The sequence below is a fragment of the Falco cherrug genome, chromosome 7 (genome assembly GCF_023634085.1).
Source record: "Falco cherrug isolate bFalChe1 chromosome 7, bFalChe1.pri, whole genome shotgun sequence".
Classification (NCBI taxonomy): Eukaryota; Metazoa; Chordata; class Aves; order Falconiformes; family Falconidae; genus Falco; species Falco cherrug.
Window position 1 is genome coordinate 72,833,370 of NC_073703.1, and position 24,183 is coordinate 72,857,552.

The 24,183-nt window shown below is 43.9% G+C and overlaps 1 protein-coding gene across 1 annotated transcript in view; it reads right to left on the bottom strand.

Annotated features, from left to right (window-relative positions):
• Window positions 1-6,008: 6,008 nt before the first annotated feature.
• The window catches only part of LOC102057470 (cytosolic phospholipase A2 epsilon-like), a 36,555-nt gene continuing 18,380 nt past the window's right edge, over window positions 6,009-24,183 (bottom strand). Inside the window, exons 3-20 of the mRNA XM_027804690.2 lie at window positions 23,611-23,747; window positions 20,378-20,509; window positions 19,236-19,276; window positions 18,769-18,811; window positions 17,950-18,013; window positions 17,205-17,368; window positions 16,838-16,930; window positions 16,269-16,306; window positions 15,453-15,588; window positions 13,881-14,017; window positions 13,168-13,390; window positions 12,492-12,606; window positions 11,814-11,951; window positions 9,810-9,917; window positions 8,589-8,783; window positions 8,017-8,183; window positions 6,613-6,799; window positions 6,009-6,392 (exon numbers count right to left, since the gene is read on the bottom strand). Of these exons, the coding sequence (XP_027660491.2) occupies window positions 6,184-6,392; window positions 6,613-6,799; window positions 8,017-8,183; window positions 8,589-8,783; window positions 9,810-9,917; window positions 11,814-11,951; window positions 12,492-12,606; window positions 13,168-13,390; window positions 13,881-14,017; window positions 15,453-15,588; window positions 16,269-16,306; window positions 16,838-16,930; window positions 17,205-17,368; window positions 17,950-18,013; window positions 18,769-18,811; window positions 19,236-19,276; window positions 20,378-20,509; window positions 23,611-23,747 (2,327 nt within the window). The 3' untranslated portion in view covers window positions 6,009-6,183. The remainder of the gene's footprint in view (window positions 6,393-6,612; window positions 6,800-8,016; window positions 8,184-8,588; window positions 8,784-9,809; window positions 9,918-11,813; window positions 11,952-12,491; window positions 12,607-13,167; window positions 13,391-13,880; window positions 14,018-15,452; window positions 15,589-16,268; window positions 16,307-16,837; window positions 16,931-17,204; window positions 17,369-17,949; window positions 18,014-18,768; window positions 18,812-19,235; window positions 19,277-20,377; window positions 20,510-23,610; window positions 23,748-24,183) is intronic.

Genomic DNA, 24,183 nt, shown 5'->3' on the forward strand with positions numbered 1-24,183 from the left:
GTGGCAGTTTTTTTCAATGTGTCCAAATACAGCTTTGTGGTTTCAATCAGTCTTGGACTGGACTGAAACTGCTGGTAGCCAGTGCCCCCTAAATGCCTTGTACATGCTTGCCAAAATGAGCTTGGGATTAATCTGGCAAGCTGGAAATGCAGGCAGGACTGGCTGTGACCACCCCACTGCTCTCAGACATACAGGTACTTCTACATGAAAAACAGCACTGGGGAACAGAGTCAGATGGGCATTCTGGCTCACCTCTGTCCTCTTCCTGCAAGGACGAGTGGTGTCTCAGACCATTTCTAGTGCGGTCAGTGAAGGAAGGACATGTAGAGCAGGAGAGGAAACTCACAGGAGGCAGGCGCACTACTGCTGTCTGTTGCCTTATCCCTGACACAGGAAAGATGGAATCTTCTGGGAAATTAATTTCAAAGCAAGTCTTCAACCAAGGAGTTTAAAAGTACAAGAAGGTACCCCTGTTAGGACATGACAATCATACTGAGAAAAGTACAGCACTTTATGTCCATCATATACATGCATCAGCATTTGCTTGCACCTAGCATATAACTATTATGCAGCTCTAATGCTGAAAGGCATTACTTTGCCAGTAGAGAGACTGGCATCACTAATGACTTTTCACATTGCTGCACTCACAGTTAAATGCTTGTCTATGTTCCTTCCACGTTGCAGTTGCTGATACACTGGATAAAGCCCAGCACTTACCATACCAATCTTAGAGCAACCTAATTCAGATGGAGATTTACACTCTGTTTTAGATCTCTTAGATATTACGCAATGTACGTTGCAAATTTACCATCCCCAATGGTTACCTGTACAGTGAGAAAGCCCTCTGTGCCTGGAGTTGCCTTACTGTGTGTTGTTGTCTGTTCTTGGAGGTTTCCCAGGAGTACAGTACACTAGAAGAGAGGTTCCCAAAGTTTTCTGAATTGCTGTTCACATTTCTGCAGACTACATGCAAGTTCACCACCTCCTCATGAACTGGAAACCAGCACGAGGGCAGTATGACCAGTACGGTGCTTCCTCCCATACCTGTAACCAGCTTGCGGGTTACAGACCGCCAACTCCTGCAGCAGCAGAGATCATGGACCAGAGCTTAAGAGTGACCAGAAAAGATATTTGGTAAGGATCTACAAAGGATTTTCTAACTACTACTACTACTTATTATTATTATTATTATTTATTATTATTGTTATTATTATTTACTTTATTTCAGTTATTACACTGTTCTTATCTCAATTCATGGGTTTACCTTTTCCCAATTCTCCCCATCCCACTGGGGCAGCGGGGAGAGTGAGCAAGCGGCTCTGTGGTACTTAGTTGCTGACTGGAGTTAAACCACAACAATATCGTATGTTTACGAAGTAGATAACAAACCAAAATAACTGCAGGTCAAGGAGCAATTTGGTGCATGGCTTGCTTTCAAGACTGGTTGAAACAATTTTAGATGTCAGCCAGCTGTGTAGCAGAAATTGCAAAATTAAAGGAACAACTATAAATTGCTCAAGATTTAAAAGCGTGTATTAATATATGTAGAAACTTGCAGCTCCTTACCTGATAGTTATCACGCTCTAAGGATGCTCCATTGCCTCAGCAGAAGAAAGGAAATAGGGAGGGAGCAAACATTTCATATATTTAACAAATAATATACAGGTTATTAGCTGAGAGAGAGAACGGTGCAATAAGCAGCGGCTGGCAGGAAAAGTCATACTGCTGGGGGGCAAGCGGCCGTCTTTTCCCGGTGTTTAAGGGCAGGCAAAAGAAGAGATCTAGGAGCTAGAAAGAACTCACCGTGTACGTGAGTTCTGTATGTGAGGCATCTGTAAGTGCAGAATGGTCAGAACCTCAGCAGCAGGATTTAATGCCATCACGTTTTCTGGAATAGGGTTTTTTAGTTGCTGTTCTTTTTAATGGACCAGCCCGTCAAGACTGCTTTGAAGAAGCTGGAGAAGGGATATACCTATATCTCCATTTAAAACGTCTGTCTCCACCACCTTTTTGTTCCTGATTTCCTTTCTTTTCTTGTTTCCATTTCCTGCCATCCTTTCTTTCTTATTGACTTCCTGGCTTTCCAGAATATCCGTTTCCTTCCTTTGCCCATCTCAATACCACATAGCTATAATTCCCTTTTATTAGGGTATTATAATTTTTTTCTTCCTTCTCCCCTTCTCCCTCCTTTGCTTTTTATACCATCTGTTTTCTTAATCTTTCCCCTTTGGCGCACGTCTCCTCCATACTGCAGTGGTACCTCCAGAAGCCTCAAGTCTGAGTGGTGGAAATTTGGCCGTATTTGGAACAAGCACGAATACTACAAGCATTAGGGCAGCTGGGATCAGGCCGTGACATCTGAGTGAGACACACAGCTGCACAGAGAAAAGGGGGTAAGCAGCAGTGGGTTGAAGGGAATGCAAAGGAGACCTTGGGACCCAAGGAGGAAGAAACTGGAGACATGACAAGACATGCTAGAGTTTTGACATGAGGGGCTGGAGGGGTGGGAGGAGTGCTGGGGAACACTGCCACTGTGCTGGGCTTCAGTGGGAACCCTGCAAGGAACAGACTCTCAGGAGGAGTTCAAAGGTACAACATTTCAACGGCCAGAAAGACACACAGCTCTCACCCATGGGCACCTGTTGGCCAGCGTACCATGATGGGCATGAGGAGACCAGCCCTGCTGGAAATGAGGCCCCAATAGCCCCCTCGGCAGTGTTATCACTCTAGGAAGGTGGTGGGATGTTGCACATACACAGCAGAGCTTTGCATGTGAACAGGTTTTGGCAAGGGGTTTCTCAGAAGGGAGTTCTTCTCTGCCACCCACGGTCTCCTGTATCTGCTGTGGCAGAAATGCTTCCTGTCATTCATGTGGTGCAACCTGTAGTCCCACAAACAAATAGCTTGCTTCCCTCAGACTGCTGGCAATAATCTTTCATTTGATCACTCTTGGGGCTGCAGAACAGCGTGAAATGCTGCTGCTAACCATCCCATTAGCTTCTGCTTCCTCAGTGGCACTCACCCAACAGGACTGTCAGAGCACTCACGTGCCTGAGCGGTTGAAAATCCCACTGCTGCTTTCCTTAGGTTCCTGTGGGCTGACTTACCTCAGTGAGCTGCCCAGGTCTCCTGTACCTTTGTGATAATCGGAAGGGCTGGGGAAAAGGTGCAATTGGATGCTAATCCCTTCACTTACCTACAGATAATGACTGGGTAAGGAGGAAAACCCAGACACAGGGAAGATGCAGAACATATTAATTACAATTAAGGAGGTCAGCGTGTTAGCGCGTGCAGTTCCTATTGCCACGGCTACCAACAGTTCTGTCTTTTAAAACATTTAGGAAAAAATCACATGCTGACTCCTGTCGGTGCTAACACTGTGGTACAGCATGGGCACGGATTTTGTCAGTGCTTCTCCCCTGCTAGTTAGTTTCCTCCCTTGAAGGGATAATTCCAAGAAATTACTCCTGTTTCCTGTAAAAAGGGACACTCCCAACCTGCAAAACCAAAAGGGCTTTTAAATGGCCACATCTGCAGCTGTTACCTGCATTCTTTGAATGCCTCAGTACAGCCCAGAGGCTGAGTGCGGAAACATACCTCATCAGCAGCTGGGCCAGAACAAAAAATGCAGAAACATACCCCATCAGCAGCGGGACAAGAACAAAAAATACCGTCAGACAAAGCCATGCACAGCCTCCGTGCTGGCCTGCAAAGAGCTGGCCACCGGGGTTCTTCTGCAAGTGTCTTGTGCAATCAGTTAATAAATGTAACGAGAAAAAGCAAGCTGAGCCCAACAAACTAACCCACCCCCTAAGTCACAAACCAAGCACCTCTGCTAACAGACCCGGCGTGGTGCCTGAGTGGGAGGCAAGAGAGTGGAGGGGCAGGTACCCGGAGACAGGACGGCTGGTGTGGAGGGACTGGTGTCCTCCCCCTCGACTCAAGAGCGTTACCTGTGGGGTTGCTATACGTCGCTGGGTGAAGGCCCCCAGTGCCCTGGAGAACCATGGCTGGGTGGAGGACTAAGCCGGACCTTTGCCAGGGTCTACAGCCAGGTGGGACATTTGGGTATTCATGATGTAACAGCAAGGACCTCACTGTGGGACTGCGCTGGCGGTGGGTGTATCTGACATAAGAAAGCCATGGGTGTTTGAGGGTGCAAGGGCAGAACTGACAAAGAGACCCATTTCTTGCCCAAGAGCTTCACCCACACTGTGAGCATCACCAGGAGCTGTGGCGGGGGGTGGGGCAGGCTTAGCCCCTGGCAGGTACAGCTTAGCATGCCTCAGTGCGCTGGGGATAAATGGGCCTTCCCCAGTCAAAGCCACAAACAAAAAGGCAGCAAGGGAAGCAAAGGGGTATAGTTAAAGGCAGGGATGGGGAGAGAGAGGCAGGGTTCTTGAAATTTAGTGTCATCAAAAGACTTGGGTGGCAGGGGCGGGAACTACCCTGGCAGCTCTTCAAGATGCCCCAAACCCCAGGTGGAACAGGGGCAGGTGGGAGAGGTGGCACATGCATGTGTCACCCCAAGTGGGTTTGCCATAATGATAAACAGGGACCCAAGAGGGAGTTAGAGCTGGGGCAGAAGAGAGGCAATGCCGAAGGGACTGCGTGACTCACCAGCAGAGATCACAAAGCCAGGAGCCCTTGGTAAACAGCCAGTAAACAGCCATTTCAGCACGCCAGAGGTTGGAACCAGGGCTGCAAATTGGATGGAGGTGCAAGGGATGGGAAAAGCAGCTGGGGCAAGGGCACGCCATCCCGGGGGTATGTGTGTGGTGGTGCTGCTGAGGTCCTCTGAGGTGAGCGTGGGAGGCTAAAGGAGGCAAAGGTTAGAGGAAGGCTGGGCATAAAGGAATGCTTGAAGGAGGGGAGACAAACAGGTGATGACAGCATAAGGGAAGAGAAATTTTCAGCCTTTTAGAGGTTTGTGTTTTGTTTTGAATCCAGGCTACATTTCATTATCCATAGCTCTGTGTTTGCCAATACATGTTACTTCAGCACAGACAAGTTACTGCATTTCATCGAAATCTGAATTAATTAGGGGCAGCTCATACTGCCTCTGAAGCATTGTATCTTTTTTTTAGATTAGTATCCTTGTTGTAATGAACAGGTTTACAGAGTATTTGCATTATTTAAGTCCTCCATAAAGCAAATAATTTTTTTAGTCTTTATCTCAAAGATAAGCAGTTTCAACAAATTGCCTTGCGCTATTTATAGTAGTCACATCCTGTGTTGCCTGTATACAGTCAAGGACTGACAAAGCCATGCAGCTACCCATGAATTACCTGTGAATATCAGTGTAAAGCACTTAGCTTGCCTTTTCACAACAAAATCTGAATCTCTTTCGGTTGTTTGATGTTTTTAATCACAGCATCCCATCCTATAGTAAAAAGAAATACTACTAAACCTGTTGAAATTAATTGGATGCAGACGCTGACCTGGATCCTCTAAATACCGTGAGTGTTCAGCGGAAAGCACAACCCTGGGGGTTAGGTACTTTGGCACACACCAGAAAAGCTGATCCCAATGCACAACAGGCTCTGAAACAGTCACTTCCAAAGGATTCTCCCAACCTAAATATTGCTCATGTAACAAAACCTGTAAATTCAGAAGTATAGAAAATTTGTATTTTCCATGTGAAATCTCAGATTTTCAGTATCTTTTATGTTTAATTTTGCATGTTATTTCTAACAATATTTCTTGCTGACACTGTATGAAAATAGTTTCCTCTTTTTCTTTTGAATTGTCCACATTTATTATGTCTTTTTCTATTGCACTAGATGTGGAATAAATTAAATATCCGTAGCTCATTTGTCTTCACATGTAACTTCTAGAGTGGTAAATTTTGAAAGAATTTGTATTGCTGTCCCACATTCATGCATTTAAAAAACTTGTCAGTAAGCTCCATACTTTGTAACCTTTGATTTACTGCACATACATGTATGAACATGAAAAAGATGTTCACCAGCAGTGAAAACCCACATAAATAAAGCATGAGACTAATAATGATTTTATTTGAACAGTTTATCTAGGATCACCACATGGTGGAGTGGAACCACAGGCCAAAACAAGCCTTTGTACTTTCCCCAGTCCATCATGCGCATTCACAAACAGGTCTTGATTCTTCTGCAGGGAAAAAGAAAAACAATACTGGTATCTTTCTGAAACTCAGGTCAGTGTTTATTTTCTGTGCTGTCGTTTCTGCTCTATGGCTGAATTCAAAGCCTGAAGGATCAGATGTTTGTTGTTCTGTATGTTGTAGCTGGTCAGTTCTACCAGCTTGTCAAACTCTTCCTCTGTGTAGGTAAAGCTGTTTAAGCAGTATGGGGAAAAGATGCTGGAAACGTCCACGTTGCCCTGCACCATCTCAGCAGGGCTGCGCTCCACACCTGATAAACAAAGAAAGGTGACAATGGGGTGTAGCTGTGACCCTGCATCCTGATCTCCAGGCACAGCATAGCATTGCTCCTCGCTAGCCGGGCACTCGCATTTCTCTCCCGTGGGAGCCACAGCAGGGAGGGAGGGGACCATGCTAGACCACGTCTCCCATCCTGACACAGCCAAAGGGTGACCAGGTGGTGGGACAACCGTCTCTGTCCCATGGCTTACCAGGCTCTTTGTATTTTCTGAAGGTGTCATTCACCAGTGGGAAAAACACCACTGTCGGTGCCTCTGGGGTCTCCGTGTCTTCGAAGATGTAGCACTCCTTTAGATTTTTCTTTTCTTCTTCACTCAGGTGGATTTTGGGAAATGGGATTCCCTGCTTTAGGAAGTACTTGGAGGCTTCTTCCAAAGGCTGCATTCAGGCAGAAAAAAAAAAAAAGATCAGAGATTCTGCCACCCCCCAGCTTTTCCCAACACACAACACATCTACCAAAAGGTCTTCACAAAGATCCAGGAACAGTGTTCCCTGTCAGTGTTTCTTCTGGCCTGTCTTGTGCACAAGGTATTAAGTACTAGTTATTAACAGAACAACAGTTCAGGACCCAGCCTCCAACTTGCACTCCTGACTGCTGTCCTACCTCCTCCTCCTCCTCCTCCTCCTCCTCCACCTTTATCTGAAACACAAATAAGATGTTCATGGCTGTGGGTGAGGGCAGCCTAGCCTCCTAGGACACAGAAACAAGCCCCTTACTGGAGAAAACCCAGAAATGAGCAGAACAGACAGGAATCTGAAATGGTACCATTTTAAAACATGGATTCACAAAGGTACAAACATTTGGTTGACTTGGCATGAAATATTTTAAAGCCTCTGTCTCAGATGCCTTAAGATGGTTGTGAAAAGTGATGTAGGCATCTGGGAGCAAACACTGTCCTGACTGAAATGTTAATTTAAGCTCACGGGTGTGTAAGTCATTCTGAAAATAGGATTTTTGTTCCTGAATCTGTGGCAAATACAAAAATTCTAGTCTTCAGGAACTTCTGTCTTATCCATATCTAGTAACAGGAATTATAGACCAGGTTATTAGCTGGTATTTGAAACAGCAGATAAGGCATCAAAGGACAATTCTGCTCCACAATTTAGAAAAAAAAAATCCAGTTACTGTTCTAAAGACAAATGGACAAATTACTTCTAATTCAACTGTATGTGGATATCTTTAGATGGCTACCACAAGACAAACAAAACAAGTTCACCAGTGGTGGTACTGTTTCCAGAGAAACACTCCATATGGAGAATAGTGTTGACAGCAGTACTGAGATCCCAGGAGCACACAGGTCTAAGAGATAGTATTTACCTATCAGAGGGTTAATTACAATAAAGGATTTAGAAATTACAATAAAGGATATAGAAAACTGGTACTACTTCTGTTCTCCTTAGGGGATCTGCCATGGTATACCAGCATCAGTGACAGACCTAGGCATCTACAGAATGGGAGCTGTACACCAAGAATCCTTTTCTCCCAGAACCAGTTTCTTCTACATAAAATTATTCTGACTCCTTAGGAGTTAAAGAAGGCTAAAAAGGATAAAAGACAGCAGTTATTATCAAAGAAGATAGAGTGGTCACTGCACCAATGTCTGCGATCCAGAAGAGTAGTTTAAGTGTAGGACAACATCCACTTTCCTCTCTGGCCTCATAAGCGGTGGGTAGCTAATATCGATGTATCCCGCCGTGTCTGCCAGGCACATGAACTCTGCAGTTTCTGTCAGCTGGTTGGGGAAATTCTCTAGTACAGTATCTAAAAGAAAATACTTACGATGAGTCGTTTGCTGAAGAAGTAATATATCTGTTGTTTGGCTAATACGGGAGTGAAAAATGCCTTGTCTCCCCATTACTCTTCCTTTACAAGACTCTGCCACACTATAGGAGCCCAGCCTTGACACAGAAAAGACAAACCTGTCCAAGATAAGGAGACAAGAGCTCCTTCACTTCTCATGCTGTTCTTATTCCATCCCTGATGAGCAATACTTGCCCTTCCCTGGAATCAAGGGACTTTTTGGAGCTGATTTGAATAGATGAAATTTAACTAGTTATCTTGAATTTTTTTTCCAAAGTGAATAATAAAGCCTGCTCATCCTCTGCCTTCACTGATGAAAACACGAACCACCTGAGTGGACAAAAATTAATATTCAGGTATGTTTACCTTTCCATATACAGAAGCTTTTGCTCTGAAGGTATTCATTGTGCATCTGAAATCCCTTCAGGAAGTTGTAGAACTTTGAAACCATCACCCGCTCAGTCAGGACCTGCCGAATGATGCCCATGATGCCACATTCAGGGGTGACTAAGTAAGTCTCCAACTCATGGCTCCTGGCTGGTGAGGAAGGCTCATCTCCTTCTGGACAGAGGAGATGAACAAGTTGTTCTGATACAGTTCTTTGCAGTACTTAAAACACCAAAAAGCACCTGCTATTAGCTACAGGAAAGAAGAACTTAATAAGGCATGGCAAAATTCAATCAAATCAATGTCAAAGTAGGAACAATAACAAAAATCCATCTACAGCAAAACATATTCCATGAAAAACAGAGTGGCCACAAACTTCCTAGGACAGGAAAAAGTGATCTACTGCTTGATAGAAGTCATAGGTGGATTCCCTGTCTGAAGGTCGGGTTAGGTTGAGAATCTGGACCAGCTTATTTCAAAATCAGTCCAAATTGGCTTTAAAAAAAAAAAAAATGCCATCAGGAGACTTAGATACTCTGCTCAGAAAAGAGCAGAGAAAGAGTTGTGCTAAATGGCACCTCACGTGATTGGAAAACAGGGACAATGACTTTCTATCACGGGCATTTACTGAGCTCAGGGTTCTGCAACACTTACATGGAGAAAGTGATGAGAAAGCCCATAAATCAAACTCGCTAACCACATCTGAACACAGGAAGGACAGCCAGCATCTCTAAGCAGAACACAGGTTTGCAACAAGATCTAAGAAAGTTGAAATGGAGTTCCCCATAACTGATATATCCAACCCTTCAACAGCAATGTAAGAAAAGTACCATCTGCCAAGGCAGACAGAAAACACAGCACCGAGACATTTGTTACAACATGTAGGTTCACTAAAAGGCTCCTGGCAAAGATGATCTGTTAAAAAACCTCAGTAGTTTTATAGTTGGTGGCAAATCATCACTTGCATAAATTCAGTCCAAGGGAGACTAACGGAAATAACATTGCTGTGAATTAATTCAGAGGAAACCTAATTAGATATAGCTGACAACATGAGACCTCGGGGTGTGGGGAGGGGAGCAGTGCAGCACTGGCCTCAGTTTTAAGATTTAAAAAGCCTTCACACTATATGCCCCTGAATGTTAACATTCACTTAAACATTCACAAGACAGTGGGTAAAGTAGAAGCAGAAGCGTAACCAACCAACATCAACCGTCCTGTGCTGGGTACACCTCGGTAAGCACCTTTCCGTAGGATCCGATGAATGCCAGGCATCCAGCAGGTTGTAGGAAAAGACATTGCTCCACAGGCCTGTGCAATGGTAGAGAACACGGAAACTGCTTTGGAGACATTTTAATGGAAAATATCCTTTTTAAAAAATAACCTTTCAGCTTTCTGAAAGCCTCAACATTTCCAAACTCTCACCAAAAACTGTATGAAGTTCTTTGGCAGCAACTCACATTCTGTCCTCAAAGAGGGACCTGAGCGGTGTTCAGTGCTGCGCCAGGCCCCAGGCACTGCAACTCGCTGTCATGGACAGCTGCTGCTGGTGCACTGCAAACCCACATTTTCTGTCCTACAAGCAACTGTCATCAGAGAGCAAAACCACACTGTTTCCCATAAAATAAGGCTTTGGTCTGCAATCTGTGTTGTATACAAACTTATAGTCAGCTAAAGGCTTGAAGGCTGCTCCTGAACCACCAAGACTCAAGTGGTTAAAGCACAGTTTGGCACAGTCTGCAGAGCAGTAAGCTAGAGCAAGTTCTTCCACTTTTGCCCTCCCACTTCAAAAGAACATCTAAAAATGTCTCCTCAGTGCAGAAATCTCCAAAAGCCTCTTGGATCTTGAAAAGCATTTCTTCCTCCACAGCTCTGCCGCAGGCCCTGAGGGGGACTGTGCCAGAGAAGGAATCACGGAGCTTTGCCTTGACAACCTCTACCAGTGACAGCTTTGCAAAAGCCGTATGTCGCCGAGGATGCAATAATTCGAAGTGCACAATGCAACAATTATGTATTCCATAATTCAGTAGCAGAAATATAATTCTCTTTTAAATTTGGCTCATTTGTGAAGTGGGACAGGAAGCCAAGGGTCTTCTGCTTCACAGGAATTCCCCATAAGAATGGGACATGCTTGAGAGACCTTAGAAATACATAATTAAGAAATCGGATAGGGGCTCTCTGGCTCTACGCTTAGCTGGCAGCCAGGGTTCATCTGCAGGTAGTTACTGGCTGGTTTCTGTGAGCCCAACCTCATCTCCCTGCAGCTCAAGGAGCTTCTGTCTAGGCCGGCTGTGAGAAGGCAACTCCTCTCGCTTCTCCTGTCTTCACTTGGTGCCTTCTTGCTCCATAACCCTTCCAGCTCCCTGAGCTCCAGGAGCTACACACTGCTCGTGCATTTGACGCTGCTGTCCCCCAGAGCTTGGTCCTAATTACATAGAAATGTTTCCCTCATCTCTTGCACTGAATTTTCACGGTGCCTGTATTCGCTGAAGTAAGAACTACGAGGACAGACGGGATCTTTTACTAGGCTGACAGAGCTGAAAATAGCAGACGAGCTCTTACACACCCCAGCCTTTCTCCTGGAAACCTGAGGGCCTCGTACCTCCACAAGCTCATCCAGTCTTTTCCTCTAGCCACTGCTCTTTCCAAAGGCCTTACCTCCCCCTGCAAACTACACCTTGTTTTTGTCCTTAACTACTCACACAGTAACTACTAGTACGCGTTAATCGCCACCCAGGAGGGCATTACACGCTGTGTCAGTAGGTGGCAACCTTGCTTTAACCCTCGACTCGACACGGTCTGAAGACAGGCCACGGCTGTGGGGTCGCCAGCCCAACTGGGGTGCTGAGGCGGAGCTTAGCCCAGACTGGACATGCTGGGTGTGCTCGCTGCCCAGCCACCTCGGTGCAAACACACCACACCACTGTCCTTGCAAAACTGGAAAGGAGGCACGACCTTCCCAGAAGGCGGCTCTGCAGTCCCACCTAGCTCTGTAGCCTACCTCCTACCTCTGGCAGTCAGCACAGAGTGCTTAATGGGAAAACACAAGAAAATGGAAAGCATGAAGGGATCTCTTCTTCAGTGTGCTCTCCAGCATCTCAAGGTTCTGGATTTGCAGGGCACTGGCTGCAATATGCAGGATCTGTGTTATATGAAAAATAAAGTCCATTTGTATGCAATTCAGACTTTTGCAGGGGAGCATATCACCTTTCATAAAACAGATGCGAGATTCAGGGAGCTTCTTCATCAGGCGACCCATGAAGAACTTGCTGCCAAAATCCTCTGCACGAATGAAGGCGCCGTATTTTAAGAACCCGACCTCATAAGGGGTGAACTCTACCCACTCTGCAGAGGCACAAAATGAACTTTTAAATCTCAATCCTATCCCTGCCTCCCTGCAGAAAGGACTCTGAACTGATAAGGAAGCAGGTGCAGGAGAAGCCCTGTCAGCAGTGTGACCACAGGCTGGCGTTCCTCGGGGTAAGGCATTATCATTCAGCCAGTTTCAGCCACCCACTCAGTAATGTTTCCCAAACTTGTTCCCTTCAGAACTTCCAACAAGTCTCTCCAGACAGGACATAAGCAAAGTTTGTACCAAAAAGGGTCAGCCTAAGTTACCCCACATGTGGAGCTAAGGCTTTGACTTATCAGTACCTTGGCTGTCCTTAAGCACCTCCCCCAGATTTCTCCTGCCCCACAGAAGATGGGTTCCTCCCGGAGCCTAGGCACAAAGTCTAGAAATGGAAGAGGAAGTTAAGGAGGAAAAGGAACTGTTTATGAATGCCATGGTTCAGCAGCGCAAGGGGTTGCAGGACATGCAGTAACTGAGAATGCAGACCGTTTGAACACCAACCAAGTTGAGATACAGCTCAGTTTTGCCATCACCTTTGAACTCTGAAAGGCTGTAGTCTTCCTTGATGTTGAGGATCATGTAGATAGGTAAGGGATTCTGACCCTGACTCAATGCCTGTCGCTCATCTGAGAGTCTGTGGTTGTTTTTCTGTGAAGCGACCAGAAACAAAGAGCAAAACCAAGGGACCTTCTTGGCATAGTGTATGGGCTTGCCAGATTACAGCAAAGTACACAACTGTTTCCATCTCCATTTTCTTATTCTCTCCACTCATTTTGTGCCCAGACATTTTTTTTTAGCTAAGGAGTGATCTAAACATTTGCACATCCACATAAGCTTGTTTAACTACAGGTGAGCTGTAGGACACTGGTACAACGGTCTCTCATTCTTCCCAGTAAATGCATCCACTTTACCTGAATTATTTAAGTTCTCAAAGGGAGGAAAAGAGCAAAAGAAACCAAGAGCAGGACTCTACTGTTAGGTGCTCAGATGCTCATACTGGTAGGAAGGAGACATAGGTTTTCTGCTCTACAGAATATCCCTTGGCCACTAACGTGTTGAGAGATATGTGGGGACAAATCCCCTTTGTCAGTCAGCAGAAATCATCTGCTGGATAATGTTGGAATGCTCTCAAGCTAGCATCTGTCACTGGAGCTTCATTTTCCACACAACAGTATTCAGTAGCTGTTAGGGAAAGCATAGACACGCTACCCCATCACTTAATGCTTTTTCCAGTAGAAGCCCCCAAAAATCAACACTAGAAATCTGGTATCCCTCTTGCTTCCGCAGTTTTAGCTCCTTGTGATAGTACTTCAGACTCTCCAGGGAGAAGCAGCTTAGCTTGCACTTGGTCATATGTCTGCGGACTTCACCAATTGGTCTGGAGAGATCCTTGTGTGACCAGTCAGCATTCTGATACAAATGTGACAAGGTCCTGGGAAAAAAGAAAGGAAGTACGTTGTCATATGCTTGAGAGGCTTTCACTTTTTAGACTTGGATTTAAGGATCACATCAAATGAACTAGGTGAAGTTCATTAAAAACACTGTTTGGGCTCAGTTTATTATTGAAGGGAAAAGATTTTTCGATTCAGAAGACCCCTCAAATCACTACTGAAACCTGAGGACTTGCAAAACACCCCTCTGTGTCCTGTAGGTGTATGCACAAGGCTGTGATTCACGTGAGGGTCACTCACTAGGAAAGATCCTAGAGATGAAGCTAGGGGTCAAGGAAAATGTCAGTCCCCGCAAGCAGTGCCTAGACCACATGCTGGCTCAGGCCATGTTTTCCTAATACAGCAATAAAAAAGCTCAAGACTGCAGTAGTACACCTTTACCAAAACCAAGAGAGTAAGTTTCTCTTACAGGAGTCTCACACAGCAGATGATAACGGTGGCAAATTATGTCTTCGCTCAGGATCTCCTTACCATGTGGAACCAGATGACCCAGTGATGTACGAAATAGCATCTAAGAGATCCAGCTTCTGAAGACCCAACAGGTTGCCTAACAGAGATGTCAGTGCCCGGGTGCCGCCACCTGTTGTCATGACTGCTACAACTGGCACCTGTTTGAACATCAACACAGCACTGGTAAGCAACAACCTAGTTTACCAGCACATGTGATCAGACCCGAGTAAACTGCAGCACTTCTGTCCCACAGGAAATTCCAACATTTCACCAGTTCCCCAAGAAGGGGAGAAAAAGATGAAAACCTGGTATTTTGCACAGCAAAATAATAATGAAACTAAAAGTTTCTGTCATTACCTAATTTTGACAACTTTTATCAAAATCAATCAATTTGATTCTGAATTGTTATATGCTGGCTTACCAAAACAGCTAAAAACTTGCTGGTTTAAGGCATTTCAATATTAGACTGCATTTTCTTTAGTGGAACATCATCTCAGGAAAGCTCTACTCTGAGAACAAGCAGAACTCATCCTCTCTTGTAAGTCAAGTATAACGACTAGATTACATTTCCTATAACGTACCTAGAGTATATAATTGCAGTGAAGAACCACAAAACCTAATTGCATGGAAATCTAAACTGTTACAGGAAGACAAATCCCTCCAAGGAACCCACTGAGAGAAGAGGAGTCTAATGACACTTCCAATACACATTTCCAGACAACTGCATCAAGGAAAATACTCAGCAGCAACCTGAATCAAATCAAGCATTTCAGGTCAAAGCAAAGTATTCTGATTTGGGTTTACCTGCCTATAAGAAAAATTATCTTGTTCAAAAGTCTGAGATTAGTAGTTAGAAGTACTTCCCCTAAACAATATACTGATGTGATCAGTTTGTAAGCGGGGACGTAATTTATAGGATCCAAAGCCATTCTGTTGTGTAACATTTAGTATGCCTTTGGTCCAGCTGTCCTGGACAAAGGGAAAAGCACAGGTAAAAAAACCCTCTCAAAACGGAAACTTCTCCATTTCTGAAGTGCTTGATCACAGACCATGTTCCCTCCCTAAAGTACCCACCATCCCCATGCCAGCATGGACACATACAAATACAAATCCTAACTCGCTCAGACAGCTAAGAGACAAATGTTGAATGTCTGTGTGCTGTTTGAGTGACAATGCAGCTGAGACAATAAGCACCAGAGGACAGAGTCTGTGATAAGAAACATTCCCATCAGTCAGTGTTATGTATCACTAACTGTTAGGTTTTCCCCCCTCCAAAACCTGGTAATATAAAACACCATAGGGGGCCTTGGGTTGAATGCTCAGCTAAGACAGCAGAACTATCCAGGTCTGTAATTTACAGATGAAAAAGAAAGAAGGCAGGGAAGAAATGCTGATTTATGGCATTCTGTTTTCTGAGCAAACGTAGCAAGTGGCTTTAGTACCACCCATGCTCTCACACCATTTCATCTAAAGACACTCTACATTCGGCACTGAATACAGTAGGGCTGGTTAAGGAACAATAATGCAAACGGCTACAAGCATAACACATTCCTGTTAGACAGCATGGTCCAGTCCCTGTGGTGCTCCCCATACCTCATGGTCTTGTAGGTCTTGCTCTAAATGAAGTGCTTTTTTCAGAGCAGAAGCCACAAACTTCCTTCGTTTCTGTAGGAAAATTTTCTCCTGCATACACAGATCAAACTCCAAACGAACATCTAAGTTTCTTGACCTCAAACAAAGTCCAGGGTTAAACAGGATGTGTGTGATCATTTATAATTAATGTCTAGACCTGTACTTACAAGTTGCAAAGTCTAATACTAGGCTTAGAAAAGCTGCTATTGTGGCCCCACAAAAGCACACCACAGATGGTACAGACAAGGTAGAGAAAAAGCTGAGAAAGTTAAAGAGTTGTAAAGTCTTACAGAAAAAAAAAGAAGTATTTGTTGCTATGCTGATTTTTCAAGAAGTGTCTAACATAAATACTGCAACCCATATATAGATACTATAAAGGGAATACCTAGAATTTGTTGCCTGAAGACCTCCAGGGTTTATAAATACAGATAAATAAATAATATATAGATAGTCTGGATTCTTTACAGGTAAGGAAAGTGAGTTGTAAACACGTATTTTTCTAAACTCATAGCTCCATGGATTTTTCAGCCAGAAGAGATTATTCTCCCCATCCAAACTTGCATAACTCTTGCATAGTAGCGTAACAGGAAATTTTGCCCAGCAGAGTTAACAACGTTCACCTTCTGGACATGGGTAACTAACATGGGGTAAATAGGGGTAAACATTGTCACCAACTAAATACTGTCTTCCTTAGTTGCAGAAAAAGGTAAGAAGGCAAAAAAACTGGGCAGCATCTTTTTTTCACAACCACAAAACCCGAAAGACAGAATTTCTTACCAGTCATTTGACTTCACCTGTAAATTGACTGTTTCATCCTAGAAAAAAAAAATACAATATAAGCACTGGAGGTGGTTTCATGTCCTTACCGTTCAGTCAGCATCTAAGCCCCTCACTTTTTCTAAGAGCCATGTTGGAGCCACAAAGCCATTACAATCAGAAAATCCATACAATTTTTAAACTTCTCCAACTCCACTTTATTTTCTTTAAATCGTTTTATACCAAAGATACAAAGAGTAGGATACAGCAAAAACCAGCATCAGCTCTGCCAGTGTGCCCCATCTTGCCTCGTCATTTGCATTTGCTTTGACCTGCATTAGTCCCCCAGCTAAAAGTCATCAGTCACAGAAACCCCTCTGTCAAATATTTGGCTGTCATTTTTGATTCTACTTGGTTCATATGAAAATGTACCGATCCATAACCATCTCTGTTAGGAATGTAAAGGCACTAGCAATTACGTATCTAACCCCCCACTTCACTGATCTAATTAACACCTGCCCATTGATCACTGGACCACTGATCTTTGGTCCATAGCTTCACATTTATCCTAAAAAGTTGGTATCAATCACCTCTGCTACTGTTACTTTCTCCTTGAAGGGAAGTGAATCCAGAGGAATAGTGAGGGATGCAGGGCAGTCTTTTTTCTCTTCACCTGAGGTACACTGAAATATAATTATAATGTAGAACAATAATTAATGTATACATCACAAAAAAAAAAATTACTGTCTCCAACTTATTTTTTCAAGTGGGGTCACCATTCAGCAGCTTCCAAATTGGCATCTAATATTTAGGTGCCTTATGGCACACAGTGCTCTTCCCGAGCAGAAGATCACAAAATATGACTTTTAATTAAAAATACAAATTCTCTTCATTTGCCTCAGTCAGGTATGGGAAACCATGAGTTTATTGTGCTTACGCAAGCAGACAATCACATACCGAGCAGAAAAGAGATTTCTTCTCCACTAGAGCCACGTGTAGCTCTGACAGGCTGTACTTGATGTAATGGAAGTCCAGGGGCCCCACAGGCTGCCGGGAAGAGCCCAGGAACAGGGTCTGGCTCTCTTCGTAGGATCCCTTCACTGAAAACAGTAAGTCTTTTTCTAAAAAAGATGTGAAAAGCACACAGAGAAGTTAATGACTATGATCTCAGAAAGAGAACATTAAATGGTCATTCAGAAGTCATTTTTATATATAAAACATTCAACAACGCTTAAAAGCTCCCAGACTCTATTTATCCAGGAAGAAGGAAAGGACAAAAAAGAAAACAAACAAAAAAAGAAGAAAGAAAAAGAAAGCAAAGAGCTTATAAAACACCAGAAGCTGTTTTAAGAACTCAGACATACAGCCAAATCAGGCAAAAATTATATTACTGAGATAGAAATATGTATTTACTTCTACTTTACAGCACTAATATGATTCGTTATTACTCTAATCATTTACTTTAACTTCAAAGTCCAGTTTTTATAGTTAGTTAGCACAGACACACTATAGCTGTTGGGTCTATGATCCCGTATATACTCCTAACCATCTAGTTCCTGTGCTCTAATTATAAGAACAACATTGCCGGATAAGAAAATGACCAAAAAAAAAAAAAAAAAAAAAAAAAGAAAAAAAAAGAGAGAGAGAGAAATTTTCAGTTTACTGTAAAATAAGTTTTTTTATTTCTAATTTAAGGTCTAACCTGAAGGTTCTTTCTTCATCTGTCTCTTGCCCACCAGGACTTCCAAGCAGGAAATTTCACGAGACTGTAGCAGGGATGAATGAGAAGCAAATTAAGCATATATAACATGCCACATCTGAGTCACTTCACTTCTGCCTGTCTCTGGCTACGTGAGTCCCTGGGGTCTGGAAGACTGTCTGCCCTGTGTTTGATAGGCTGTCAAGAGAAAGACCTTGGCACTCTGAAAATATGCCAAGATTCTTTCAGCTGAAAGAAAAATAGCTGTGTGCTGTGGTCTGTCCGTGGGGACGGGACTGCTAAGGGAGGGGAAGTAACAGGGGCAGGAATGGGAGGGTGCTGGAGCCAGCCAAGGGCAGGCTGATTGGGTTGGCCAAATCCAGGGCTGCCCTTGCTGTGGTGCAGCTGAACAGCCAGGTGCTAACTCCTCCAAACAGTGAGCTAGGGACAGTCAAGAAAGCAACTTCCGCATCATCCTATGGAGGTGGGAGAGCCAGGATGGTCATGAGGGGGTCCCAAGGGAAGTCCCCTGAGGGCACAACACAGAGGCAGTAAGTCAATGAAAGCACCTCCGACTTCACCAAAAGGCTTGCTGCAAGCTGCTGCTGGTGGACAGGTCTCTGGTACCCCCAGGGACTATGCTCACCCTTTCCTAACACACCCTCCTGCAGGGAGCAGTGTAACAGGGCGGCTGTCAGCGTCCAACCCCCCTCTCTCTCCCCTCCAGCCCTGCCTGCAGTGAGGTACTGGGGCATCTGCCGGATTTACCGCTCCCATCACTAGTGTGAAAATGAACATAGAAGAGAAACAGTTTAAAATTACCACTAATACACCATTAGTGACCAGCTTTTCAGGAGGGACTGGACTGAAAGAGAGAGAAAAAAAATGCTATCAGAACTAATACGACCTAAGTACATCCTTAAATACGTTCCTTAATGCCCAGCATAGTCTCAAACATGTCACTGATCTTTAATTTTGGGAGACATCTGAAATGTGTCTTCCTTATTTTTTTAATGATATTGGTAAACAATAGCAGTCATAGGCACAGTGGGTGCAGTTCCTGTTAACCTTCTCCCTTGTCCAGCAAATAATGGGACAAATTAGTATCCAAGATGATTCTTGGTAGATAAGAAACACAGAGTTTTAGGTAATATGCAACTAACTTGATAAACACCAGCTGTTGCTGTGATGCTGTGCATTTTAAACTATACTATGCTAAATGCTAGTGTGTGTTTGACTGCTTGCTTTTGCTAAGGACAGTTCCTTGGTCCCATGTCGGTTTTACTCACATGCTCTCTGATGCAAACTCCACCTCCAGTGTCTCTTGTGTCTGTAAAAGATTTATTTATTATAAGCATTTGAATTAATTTTTGTTTCCCACTAGCTATGGTTGTCAATGATTATTCTGGCTCCTGAAACAGGTCTTCAAATCGAATTTCCCTCCTGCTCTAGGGTTTGCTCAGACGAGTGAAAGCAATTGACTTAAGAGTGATTTTGGAAAGTGTTCCCCCTGCCTCTTTAACCACCAATCCCCAGGTTGACTGCGCTTTGTTCGGTGGTGAAGCAGAGTAAGGCAGTCACACAGGCGATCTGCAGTCCTAAGCCTGCAATAACTGTTGGCTTGAAACTGTTTAAAGCCTTGTTTTTTTCTAGGTAACATTATCAGAAGACTGATACTGTTGTAGAGCAGAGGGCATTCTCAATTCTTCTGATCATGACTCCTATAACACAGACAATGCACTGACCAGCCACCAGGCAAGTTACTATAGACTACCTGTCGATATCACCGTGGAGCTGAATGCAGATACATATCCTGTAAGAAAAGTCAGTGAAACAGCAAATCTATAAACTGATCTAAATCGGACATCCAGATCCCATGTTGAAGTCATCATGTTCAGGCAAACTGAAGGAACGAGATAATTACAGTAATTGGCCATCAATGGGCTTTAGCACCTCAGCATGGACCTTTTTTTTATATTCAAGTATACAGAAAAGAACTACAGGGCAGGGTATCAGTTTTAAAGTGAAAACTCCAACATGTATGTCCAAACTCACAAATGCTGGACCCAGGAAAAGAAATCGTAACAGAGAATCATTGTGCAACAGCGATGAAGTCTTTAATCTCCAATAAAACCTATTTGAGCAATGGAGTCAAGAAAGAGGGGCGGGAGAAAGGGAACTCTGGTGTCAGAAAAACCCTGCTAAGAGAGTTGAGAAGCTAGTAAAAGCCTGCAGGATTATGTCCAAGGTAGGGAGGTAAACCTTATCCACTTTGCTGAACAAGGTTTGGAAGGTATTTTACAGGATACATGAAGTGCAAACCAACAGGAAAAAACCCACACACACCTACAACTGCTTTACAAGAAGTTGTTTAGGAGGTAATACCAAAAATGTATTTCCTTCCTGTGAACAAGGCAGTTTTATTCCTCACCTTTGGATCTAGCTGAAAAGTCAAGCAAACAGTTTCTCCAAGCTGGATTTTAGCAACGTCAAAGACTACAGTGAAGAGGAGGTCATCTTTAGTGACTGCATTTTCATCATAGACTTTCAGCTCAAGAATATTCTGTGAACAGAGGTGCAGGATTAACAACATCTCTATTTTGAGACCTTAGGAGGTACAAGATGACATACTCAGCACGTTACAGGAGTCAGAGAACAGATGGGGAGAAGTGGGAGAGCATGCACAACCTTTTCATCCACACAGAACTAAAAAAGATATTCTGAACCTAACGTCATTAGTGTTTGTTGCTGATTTTCCCCTACAGAGTAATATAAATGACAAAGGCTAGAAGAATCATTGCATAGGTACCTCCCATATTGAAAAACACATTTGACCTCTGATTTGTTTTGAGATCATCGCTTTTCCCCGAATTGTGTAGGAAACCATCTACTGGTCAGGACTTCAATGCTGTTGATTAAAAAAAAAATCCTTGGATATAAGCAGTGATTAAAACATGTTAAGGAAGCACCATGTAACTGCTGCATGGCTGCACAGTTACATCCCATAAATTATTAAACAGATCACATGGAGATAATGACCATGGAATCTACAGAAACTGGTACGTTTTTGTTAACCCAGTGACAAAATACACAGAAAGAAACAACATAAAACCCTCTTATCCTTTCCTTCCTAACACTGCACCAGTCTCCTCCTCTGCCTCCTCTGTCACCTGCCTGTTTGGATGGACAGGAGTAACAGCCTCTGCTGTGCCTGGTTGGTAGCTGCAGGTAGGCTGGCTCAGAGGTACCTCCCAGAGCGCTGAATCCAACCATTCAATTTTGACATTTATCATTTCTGTAAGAAACCAGCAAGTGAGAGATGGCAAGCTGTAGTGAACCTGCGTTTGCAGTCTGCAGTCAGAAGACAGGAAGACTGCTGCCCTTTAAGGCCATACACGTAAATGCATCACGCTGTGCTTCAGACAGAAAAACAATTCTGTTAGGGGCTGACGGGGTCAATGGTGGGTTCCTGCCCACCATGCTTGCTCAGACAAGCACACTGACAAGAGGCAGAAGCAGCCACAACAACTTGGTGTACAGGCCAGCCACAAATAGTCTGCAAAGGACTATGGAAGGTGACGGAAGTGATAAGCATAAAATCAATGGTCTGCAGTTTGCAGAAGGCAGGCTTACACTGAAGACCAGATCAGTTTTCCTAGCTGTGATACTGCAACAGACTCTGCTTGTTTGGTTAAAACGGCTGATTTAGTGACCAACTGATATGAAGTCCCTCACTCACTCCCAACTAGCCGGGAGGGGCATGTGCAGGGGGCTGGCCAGCTAAGAAAGGTCTCTGTCTGCATGGCTGAGATGCTGTGTGGGAAGCAGCTGGGGGTCTCTGGACAGTTCGCTGTTTCTGTCTGCTCCTGGTAGAGGGTATGAGGATGGCTTCGCTGGAAGCCCAGCAAAGCCAGCCCTCAGTGGGGCTGCGTGCCCCCCGCGCCTGGCAGGGTGGCCCCCTGGAGCCAGGGAGTGCACCAGCTCGCAGAGCCCTCCCTCCCGACTGGGCAGGCACTAGTCAAGACCAAATCCTTTCAGTAAACACCCCTGTTCCTGATGGGAACCAGCCTGACATACCCAAACAAGTTTTTTGCTTCCACAGTGACAGTGCATTATGTGGTTTCACTGAGCTGTGGCTCCTGTGATTTAGGAAGATGATGGTCTCGATACACAAATCAGGCGAGGAGAAAATAGCCAGACCAGAAGTCTGGCTCTGCTCAGAGGGTAATGAGCGTAGCAACTACAGTGTATGCAGAGAAACCCCTGAGAGCTTTAACTTCGCCTGTTGAGCCCGCAGCAGTGACAGACATGCCAGCACACTTTGGTTGTCCCAAATCCCCAGGCCAACATTTTGGGCAGCCCACACAGAAGCCACAGCAACTACTGCCACACTGCTGCCGCCACATGCTGAAAGTTACCAGGGCTAATGCCACTTGTCTCCTGCTGCAAACTTATTGCAAAGTAAAGGCAAGGTCTCCCCAAATACTGCTCCATGAAGGACTAGTTCAAGCAGCTTCCTGTGGCCAAGATTATTTTTTTTTTCAGCTGTTATGTGGGGTATTGCAGTTTGAAAGACCTGTCAACCACAAACCATTATAAGGAGCCGCTGTTCTGGTGCAAGAGTTGCAGATCAGTGGGTGTTTGTTCCCATGCTGCCATGTTTGTGCCTTGCCTTTCACCTCCCTGATAAACCTGCAGGGCTCAGTGAAATTGCATCTCGCGAGCATTTTGAAAGAAGTTAGAATTTCTTTAGGCCTGAAGGGAAAGCTCTGAATGTAGGCCACAGATGGGCAGATGAGTTAAATCCAAAAGTCACACCAAACAGGACCAGTAGTAACACCTAACTCTGTGGAAGGAAGCCTGAGGACTCATATCACAGGTAACTTTTGCAAAGGCAAGAGGGATTGTTAATTGGAGACCCTGTAGTGCAGCAACACTTCGAGCTGTTCTTAATGCTCTTTTGGAAGCAGTTATCAATGCTGAAGAGAGCTAGGGGACTGGCCTGCTGATTTGGCACTGGGCAAAAACTCTTGTGCTGCTCTGCCACCAGCGCTAGCAAATGAAGGGTGCATGCTGTAAAGCAGCGTTTGATTGCCCCAGGTGTGAAGTAAGCTTGGCTTCCTTGGTCTATCACTGATCTTTGTGGGCTCCTAGACTCTGATGCTGATGCTGTGTTTTGGAAGGCATGGATAGTGGGACTTGCAAACCTTGAGCTCTAACATTTATCACCATGGTAAAAGCTCAGGTGGTCTTCTTTTGCAAACACTACCTATTGTTTGGTGATTTTTTTTTAAACTGCATTTAATTTCAAAGGAATAGTAAAAAAGTACAGCACCAGGGTGCTTCCACTACTTATACTTAGCTCATAGTCTTTTATGCTGTTCAATTTACTCTGAATTCTCACCTTTACCCTTGAAAAGCAATGACTAAATAAAGACAAAAGAAAAAAGTGATAGAACATTATACGAATAGTTGTGAAGTTATCTTGGTTATCTTTTATATATATAAAAAAAAAAATTATTTTTGCTTCTGCATGCTACTCCACATCCCCTTACCCATATCCTCGTAGCTCCTCACACATATCAATGTTTATGGTACCCTGCATATCAATCGCACAATGAGACCTCTGCCCCCAAAGGAAAACAAAGGCACCCTGTATCTTACTTTTACTTGGCTTTGAATCCTGAAGAAAAATGTTTCATTCCACACTGGATCTCTGCAGTTCTTAACAGTTTTTGTCCGGACAGTCTCAGCGGAAGCAGTGGGCAAGGCCAGGCTTACATAGCAATCGGTTTGACTAACTGTATTTGAAAAGATATATTGTGAATAATAAATTACTATAAATATCTTAGAGCATAGCCTTATAGCACTGTATAGAGAGCAAGCTGCAAAAAAGGAGATATTGTTTCTATTACTTTTCTTAGAGGTCCTTATTCAATAACACTCATTACTATTTGTTCCCTCTTGCAGGTGGGAGCTCTGATCATTAATGGAAATTCAAAGAAGCTACTGCAATAAAGACAACAGGTAAGAAAAAAATATGCAGATCTAGATTTACTTGACAAAAACCATTATTGGTATGTTCCCTGTCTGTTGCAAATCCACAGATTTCTGTGATGGAGAAGAAAAAATTTGACATTTTAAGAGAAACTTTTTAAAGGATGAGATACTTATTTAACTCTGTGCATTTAGACAAGGGTCTAACTTTGTCCTTTGCTCTTGAGAGGGCAACAGAAG